This window comes from Neolamprologus multifasciatus, chromosome 4 (genome assembly GCF_963576455.1).
Source record: "Neolamprologus multifasciatus chromosome 4, fNeoMul1.2, whole genome shotgun sequence".
Taxonomy (NCBI): domain Eukaryota; kingdom Metazoa; phylum Chordata; class Actinopteri; order Cichliformes; family Cichlidae; genus Neolamprologus; species Neolamprologus multifasciatus.
Window position 1 is genome coordinate 5,864,102 of NC_140442.1, and position 9,306 is coordinate 5,873,407.

General features: G+C 39.4%; 1 protein-coding gene across 1 annotated transcript in view; it reads right to left on the reverse strand.

The window, feature by feature from the left end:
- Positions 1 to 8,646, reverse strand: part of LOC146519610 (uncharacterized) — a 13,214-nt gene extending 4,568 nt beyond the window's left edge. The window contains exons 1-2 of the mRNA XM_085157559.1: positions 8,614 to 8,646; positions 8,397 to 8,505 (exon numbers count right to left, since the gene is read on the reverse strand). Of these exons, the coding sequence (XP_085013685.1) occupies positions 8,397 to 8,505; positions 8,614 to 8,646 (142 nt within the window). The remainder of the gene's footprint in view (positions 1 to 8,396; positions 8,506 to 8,613) is intronic.
- Positions 8,647 to 9,306: the final 660 nt, after the last annotated feature.

The window sequence follows — 9,306 nt, forward strand, 5'->3', positions numbered from 1 at the left end:
CCCTGAAAGAACTTAAAGGACATCTTCTCCTCCAGTTATCGGTTACCATTACTGGAAATTTTCAGGCAAGTTTTTCACTGAATTGTTTTTGGCACCAGGTGTCCCTGAATCTCACAAGCAAGCTCTAATTCCTGGCTGAAGACATGGAATGCTGTTATTTAAGGTGGGAAATCAAAATTTGGGAAACAAAATTAAAAACACACACAATTAGAGAAATGCCTTGTTGGAGAAAAAAATAAATAAAAAGTTAAAATAACCCACCCACAAACGCACACACACGCAATGAAGAAACAGCTTACATTCATGAACATTTGAAGATTTTCCAGCAAGGTTAAAGCAGCGAAACTTAACATACACCTGTTGTTAAATGATAAAGTTTATCCACTACTAACAAATAAACTCTCTGGGTTGCAGGACAACAACTTGACTTCAAAAAGACAGACACTGGTAAATCACAAACCAGTGATGAAATAATAAATTTAGTGGTTAAAAGAGTCGACTTGTGACATGTTTTCTTGTGATTGATTAATACAAGTGATTATTGAATGAAATAAAATTACTTTTTTGAATTATTAAAGAATTTTAACGTGTACCTGTGTTGTCCTGTCAACTTGGTGGGTTAGGAGTTGATTATATTGTGAGAAAAAACAAAAAAAAGGGGGGGAGAGGCTGACACAGGGCCTGGCCCTCTCTGAATAACACAGCCAAAACAAGATCATTTTCCGGTTCGTCTGTTTTTTTGTTTGTTTTTGTTTTTTCTCTTTATGCTTGATTACAGGCTGCTTTGTCGGCCCGGAAAGCCGAGGCTGACCTGGACTCCTGCTCTCCCCTCTACCATCTTTGCTCTCCCTTCTACCATCTTTGATGTGACCCTGACCAAATGCTACAGCAGCTGGACCCACAACAACAGCCTGAGAATGTCAACAGTGCTGCAGGAAAAAGATCTCATGCAGCGGAGACGGAGAACGTTAAATCCAAGGCCCGTTTCACTACACGGGGGAGATTTCCAGACAGCTTCAGCTGACAGAGCTGTGACGAGACGCCTATTAAGCCCGGATGAAAGGTGAGGCCGAGCAAAAGAATGCTGACCTTAACAACTCTGCATTAAAACTGTGCAGGACAGTGACGGACCAACACGGATGATCGGGCAGTAAAAAGGGCGTGCCAGAGACACGAGGAGTAACTGAGGTCAGAAGGCACCTCAGATTGGACAAAAGCAGCAGAAGAACATAAACTGAAGGCACAGGTGTCGGGGCTCAGCCAGGAGCTGACCTCTGAGAAGAGCCGAACAGCAGAGCTGCAGAAGGCCGTGGAGCAAAGCAAGGAAAACATCAATAAACTTCAATCTGACGTGTACAGAAAAGACTCTGAGGTTTCTGCCCTCAGTGAGAACTCGAGACATCAGAGCAGAAACTGAGCAGGGCTCAGGAGGAGCTGGACAAGGAGAAGATGCAGGACACTGGAGAAAAGGACTGCCTCAATTGGGGCCAGAACCAGTATGGACAGAACTTTGGGCAGCAGCATCAAGGGATGCAAACGGACTGGAAAGGGGGAGGCAGGACCCCAGAGCGCGTTTCAGGCCCTGGTTTACCCAGAACACCAGAACAGGAAAGTGATGAACACAAACACACACATTTACATACACTGACTCAGAATCAAGAGAAACACACATATGAACACATATGCACTCGTTGATTGACTGAGAAATGACACACACACGCACACAAATCGAAATGCTGATTCAATTCACTGAGAAGTGATCCACACACACACACACACACACACACACATACACATGTTTGTGCAAGGAAGAGTGACACACACGCTGATGCAATGAAGAATGCTTTACTAACAAATGCTATGCTGATACGCAAAATGCTGCACACAAACGTCCAAATACAGAATCTGTTACAACAACAAGAAGCCATTGATTGTTAATTGGTTAAATGCATTTCATGTCACCCAGAGGGCATTTGTGCAGATTTAGGGGACAGGGTCTAAAGCAGTTTGGTTTATGAAAACAATGTCTGTTGAGTGATGTCTGTTTATGGCTCAAGGCCTCGACTGAATTGTTTACTGTGCTTCGCACAGCCTGATAAAGAGCAGTGGTACAGAGTGAAAATGATGAATTAACGGTGTGAACCTTATTTCGGGGCACCACATTTTTGTGATTGAGATTAATTGAAGGAGGAACACACTGAAAATAAAAATAAAAATTTAAAAAAGAGAAAGGTGGGCCAGCCCTTGGATTTATGTAAGTATCCCAGGTGTCTTTAACACGATTGCCCGAGGCTTTTAAGATCTGTACAAAATTCAACAGGAAATCATAGCTTCCCTGTATTTCCTAAATTGTTGGCATGCTGGTGAGTGCTGTTGCTCCACAGTAAGAAGGTCCTGGGTGCAAGTCCACAGTCTGGTTAGTTTGCAGGGGTTTCTCTCTGGGTATTCTGGTTTCCTGCCACAGTGAAAAGTCATGCAGCTGTTAGAGCTAGGTTGATTGATGATTCTAAATTATCTGTGAATGTAAGTGTAAATGATTGTTTGTTTCTAGGTGATAGACTGGTGACCTGTTCGGGGTGCACCCTGCCTCGTAACCTATCACTTTCTGGTGAAGTTTTGGTTGATTTTGGGTTTGCTTAACACTAGGTTGATTTTATCAGTGAGGTTTGGATTGTTTTCTTTCTCTAAGAGAGAGAAAGGTGGTTTTATGCTTGGACAGGTTTCTAACGGGCCCCAGTATTTGTTATTATATGAGTATTTTATTGGTTACGTTTGTTTTTGCTTTTGTTACAGTGCACCGAATAAGAACATCTGAGAGGAGTGATCCACCGGTGGTGATATTTTGGTATTTTGTGAGTTCCTGATTTAACAAATCAGCTCTTTAATCCAGGCCTGAGAGATTGAACTTTAAAGCGCTATAAAACATTCTTACTGAAAACAGTCGCAAAGTGGGTTTCTCCACATTAAAATGGGCTCAGGAGGAAAGCCACTTATTGGGGACAATTAGAAAATGAGAGTCCCTGCCTAAAAGGATTCAGCGAGGTAATCCGACCTAAAGTTCTTCTTTTTCTTTTTGAAATGACGTCATTCTGCTGAGGGTGGAAATCAAATGCGGCGATGGTTTCCACTATCAGCAAAGAAAGAAAGAAAGAATGGATGAATGAATGGAAATAAAAACAAACTGACTGACTGGTAAAAGCTGACAAGACTTGACCACGACTCAAAGTTAACCTCCACCTTGAAAGGCCAAAAGGGTGGATGAATTTGTGTTTCTTTTTACAGGAGCAGAAAGATGACAGCAACATTCGAGGTTGCCTGATGATTTAACTTTTTAAATGCCACTTTCTGTGTTTGTGAATCCACCAGGGGTGTGTTATTCATGGGCTTGTGTTGCTCACAGAGATTACTGTGAGAAAGTGTGTATACATCTGCGCAGCGCTAACATTTACATTTTCTTCTCTACAGCATTACAGTTTTTCATGTGATTTGATGATGTGATTTATAACAGAACAATTGGTTGATGTTTGTTTCTCTACTACAGGATTGATGATGCTGTTACACTGTGTTGTTGGGAAAATGTTGAAGGTTACTTTGACGATGTGAATAACGTGAGAAATTTCCTGTGTTGAAACCAGTGTCATTCCTTTTACAGCAGGCTTCATTTTATGGCCTTTTACGGCACCTCTGGAACCTGTCGACCTGCGCCTGACCACCAGGATTGTCTATGTGTGCTTCTAATGTTGGTTTTTTCTAAGAGTGGATGTGGAGGATTTAGCAGAAAACAGACAAGTGACATGAGGAAACAAATAAGAGATGCAGTGTTTATGGAATAGTTGAATATGAGCTCATAGTGATAAAATGGGTGGAGTGACATTGTTTAAGGGAAGTCACAGATTAAATTGTGGAATAAATTTGGATGATTCATGATTTGGGACAAATTATGGTAATAATAGTGATTTAATGATTGGAGAAAACCTGCACATGATACTTGTCTTTTATGCTGAATACTTTATCACTCTTATGATCTACAGTTGGTTGCAAATGTGAAGTTTGATTTAACAGATTTGTCTTCCACGATACAGGCTCCAGGTGGAGCTGGGAATTAAATAGGCTGAACATGTAACTGCTGATTAATGTTTTTACACAGGGTTCCAGGTTGGAGTATGGCTGCTCCAAGTGGGAAACCCTGGAGATTGTTTTAGAGAGAATGTGCAACATTCTTGTACATGTCTCATTGGGGAGTTGACACATGGTGGAAGCCATGTGGGGAAAGGAGTGTTATTTTTAATCTGTAGATGTTGTGAGGTGCCATGACGAGAAGGAGTGGCTGAGAGGATCGTCCACAAGATGGGAGCTGAGGCCAGGAGAGAGGCTTCAGGAGGATCAGAGATCATCTTCAGCACAGCGGACATCACACAGAGAGCTGTGCTACTGAGCTTCCAGGAGATTGAGAGGAGACTTCCCACAGCAGGATTTTAAATAAAATGAGAGATTCATCGTTGACATTGAGGAAGACAACTAAGGTGTACGAGGAAGACAACTAAGGTGTACGACGTGCTCTGCCTTAAATCTTCAGCAGCGTTGGACGTGTGACAACTCGAGGGATGGAGAGAGCGTGCCAAGCTCTAAAAGTGACAGCGCAGAGGAAATCCAGCGATGGAATTGTGTTTTCTGTGTGAAGCACAAATACTAGGAGACTGGGAAATAGTTGACACCACATTGCAACCCTAGAATGTATGTTGTAAGTGATCTCTCTAAAGAGAGATCAAAGGGGGATTGTGAAATTAGTATTTTAAATTAGGCTATCTTATACCCATAGTCAAGATAGATGAGTTATGTTAAACAGCTGTAGAACATAAATGTATTTCTTAGTCTAGGATGTGTGCAAAATATGTAACTTAGTTTCCTTATACTTTTAGATTAAAAGAATATGACCCCCTTTTGCAGTATATTATTATAGTATGATTAGACCAAATGTCTCAGTATATTTTGTTAGTAGGATAGACAAAAGTTCAAGTATATCTCTGGGGATTAAAAGAATGTGACCATCCTTTGGGTTCTGTTAGACAAGTGGGCGCCACCATTTATCTGCTGTGAATGTTTTACGCTGTTTTCTTGTCATGTCAGACTGCTTAAATCATTCTCTGAGAAGGTTGCGTGCGAAGGACCTTGGTCCAGTGATAGCAGAAACAGACCACATTCTGTGCCCCCACCCTTGTAGGAGGTAGAAAGACAGGGAGCCGAGGTCATAACTTAGGCGCCACGACAGATAAGAGAGTGTGAATGTTTAGGTTTACGACCAGGTGGGGGCCGGTAGAAAAGTATAAGAAGCTGTGTAACACATCGCCATTTTGAGACTTGCTGTGACCCTCTCTGCATCTCTCCCCATCATGATGGTTGTTATGCTCAGTGTGTGAAAATTGTATGGAAATAAAGGATTGTTGATTGAGCATTTATACACCGAGTAAGTGTCCTTCCTTCAGCCCAAAGATTCAAAGAACTGGGAGAATTCAACAATCTCACATCTGTTCTCCGGTGATCAAAAGAAAGAGATCAGAAAAAATTACCTAAAACTTCCCATTCCTCCCAAAGCTAAGGAGGTCCACTACAAAATCCTTTCTGGTATTTACCCTTCCAAAGAATTTCTCAGACGTCGCTTTGCTATTGATAATAATTCTTGCTCTTTTTGTGATGGGGATATTGAATCAACAGAACATTTATATTCTGTAAAGCCCTGTGGAACGATGTGCACTACTGGCTCTTTCCAAAGATTCCAAACTTACTTGAATTTTCTAAAAATGATATTATTTTTGGTTCTCTAAGAAAAGAAAAGAAGCTTGAAAATGTTTTAAATGTAATAATTATTATGGGGAAATTCTTCATTCACAAATGTTGTTTTCTGAAAACAAAGCCGTCCTTTTTTACTTTTCACAAAGAACTCTGCCTCTTCCTCTCACCTGTTAAATTTATGGACAAAAAACAAGCTCTGGTTCTGAATCATATGATTATTGAACTAGATCTGCTAGAAAACCCCTAAGGTATAATGTCTTTTTTTCTTTGTTTTTTTTTTTGTTGTTGTTGTTTTGTTTTGTTTGTTTGCTTTGATTCTGTTTGTGGTTTGATTTTATTTATTTATTTGTTGTTGTTTGTACTTCCTGTTTATTATCTATCTTCTATATGCTGGAATTTAGCCTGTTCTGATACTATTTCATGTTGGGAAAATAGAATCTTTGTAGAGATAATAATTTGTAGCCATAATTGTTGTACATTTCTGTGCAAATAAAAAAAAAAAAAAAACTCGTGTACTCATGATACGTCATCAGTCAGAGACCAAGTACTGTTCCAATAGGAGAAGGGTCTTGCTGCAGCCAGATGCTGTTGTGGTGTGGGGGGGAATTTATAGCGCATCCCAGCTCAGTTTCCAACAATGGTGGCAGCTAGTTAGTTTTAAAATGACTCTTATTATTCTTTCTGGGTCACAAAATAAACATTTAACATATTTTAAGGCGAGAATGTAACTGTGTAAACCTCAAATATCTCCTCAGTTTATCAAGACACCACATATTTTCAAAAGCGCTCCTATGTTTTCGGAGACCTCTGTTACCCACTAGCTCGATAGCTAGCCGGGAGCAAGGCTCACTAGAGCCCGTGAGAACACCAGATTCCCGGCAAATCGTTTTCAAACCCACCGCTGTCTTTCGCTACTGAGGTTAAACATGATATATAAGTCACTTAGATAATTTAAAAATGTTATTGTTTGGCTTTTTTTAGTATTTTATTTGTTCCTGAGTAAATCGGTTTGGCTGAGATTAAAGTTATAGTTTTTACACAGCTGAATAAACATCAAGCAGACAGCTGATTATCAGAAGTGTGAGATGCTCGAGAATTTACTCCGGTGTCCTGTTATATTTTAGATAGCAAGGAGTTTATTAAACTTCACCGAAACAACTTCACCGAAACAAAGCTATCATATAACTAATGATAGTTATAACTATCATTAGCTTGCAGCTTTAAGTATATAAAGTGCTCTTATATAAGAGCAGATGCATGCTGGTGCAATAAGCTGTACGTTTTATGTCCAATGGATACATGATCTGATTAGTCGACTAATCACAAAATAATCGGTGACTAGTCGACTATCAACAGCCCTACTGTTCATACACTAGAACATTTTGGAAAGACTTCAGTAGATTCATTGCTGGACATCTCTACAAAGACTTTACTGTGAAATGGGAAAATGTTGTATTTTGTTTCTTTTGAAGGCAAAAAAAAAAGAGATGTTTACTTTATAATAAACTTTTTATCTTAGCTAAATTTTATTTTCACAAATGCAAATACAGTAACCAAAAACCTAATTTTAAATATTACTATAATGATGTTTTATGTTACATATAATTGATTTGTGGATTACTTAACAAAATGCTATGAAAACTATTACCATTTGTAGTAATTATAAATTATTTGAATGTATTTAATTCTTTGTATTACACCCCCTGGCATATATTAATTTTGCCCTGGTTGTATACACGTTCTGTATACTGTTTCTCAATAAAGTTTAATAATAATTTAAAAAAGGATCAAAGAGTGCTGTGGATCATTCTGCGCATGCTCAGATCATACATAATGAAATGAAATTCATTTTTAAATACTTTGCTATTTAACAAAGGTGACTTCCCTCTAACAAAGGTGAATTTTGCAACACCTGGTGGCGATTCACCGTTATCAACCCTCAAGCTCGTGAATTGGCTCACTAGCTTTTACGTTTATGATCGATTGCTACTGTTGTCTATCGCATATGTATTATTTGGAACCCAGCTTACCTGTAAAAACAGAGAAACAGGAGGTATCAGGAACTACCTGGTGCGCCAGCTCTGCACTACTCTTCTAGCGAGGTGTCGGCTACTGATGTGTAAGACACCGAGCGCCCTCTGCTGGCGGAACTTATATTACAGCAAAATAGACACTAGAAGTAGTTTTTCCCAAAAGGAAGTGACATGAAGCATATAAATAAAATGGGGGGCTGCAATTTTCATGTATTCATCTATGATGCCACACATGCCCAAAACTTAATTTAGCATATTAAATAAATGTGAATGACTAGAAACAGTTGTTTCCTAAATATAAGAATATAAGAATAGAATAGAATAATCCTTTAATTGTCCCACAAGGGGAAATTTGGTTGTAACAGCAGCCAAAAAGACACATATACAAACAAACAGTACAGAAAACTGCCCAAAATCAAAATATGTAACTCCAAAATAAAGTTTATTTCAAGCCACTGAGCCAGTGATCCTGAAATATATGCAAGAAAAAGCAATAACAAAAACACTAAAATACTTCCTCTGTGTGTGTGTGTGTGTGTGTGTGTGTGTGTGTGTGTGTGTCACCGTTCTCACCTCCGTGCGGGCGGGTAGGCTCGCACACGCCACTCATTAAAAGCAGATGCAGGCTCAGAGGGCTCAGCGAGATGAGGTGGGCGGGAAGATCCAGAAGATCCCTTTCCAGCTGTGAATCATGGGAGGAGGGATCAGCTTGGTTTGGGGTAACCTGCAGCACCAGGTATTACCCCGTCCTCCTCTGCTACAAACATTTTCAGTGAGTGTATGAACACACTGCAGGGCTGACATCACACTGCAGGGCTGACATCATCTATCTACATTTACACCTGAAACAGGTCTGTGTGTGATATTGTTGCATATTTGTCTGTTTGATACATGTTTTAGATTATAAAACTTGTTTGCATTTTAGACAAAGATAATAAAGATATTACAAAAAGTATTGTTTAAATTATGGTTTCATTTATAAAGGGAAAAACACTCTCCAAACCTGCCCTATCTGCAAAAGTAACTGCCCCCTAAACCTAATAACTGGTTGTTCCACCCTCTGCAGCAGGAGCTGCAATCACGTGTTTGTGATCTTTCATCCTGATCATCAACCTTTCTGACTGAAGGTCATTTCTGCCAGCAGGACTTTCATCAGCACCACAACACTTAATGCTAAACACAAAGTTACAAAACTCAGTTCACAACTACGCAGTCTGATCTACAAAATATTGATGAGCACAATTTGAGCCCAGACAGCACAGCGGTTACCCTCTAACCTGAAACAGATTTTTAAAAAGTCTCCTCTCTTTTCTTTCCTTCTGTAATCCATGTATGAAGCAAACACCTGTCAGTATTTCCTTCAACAGGACACAGTAATGTGCAAAAGTGTTGAGCTGCCCTTCAATTGTTTATATTTGGAGTCAAAGACAACATTATATAACACATTTGATTAAAAGAATGTTTAAAAAATGTTTTTAATATT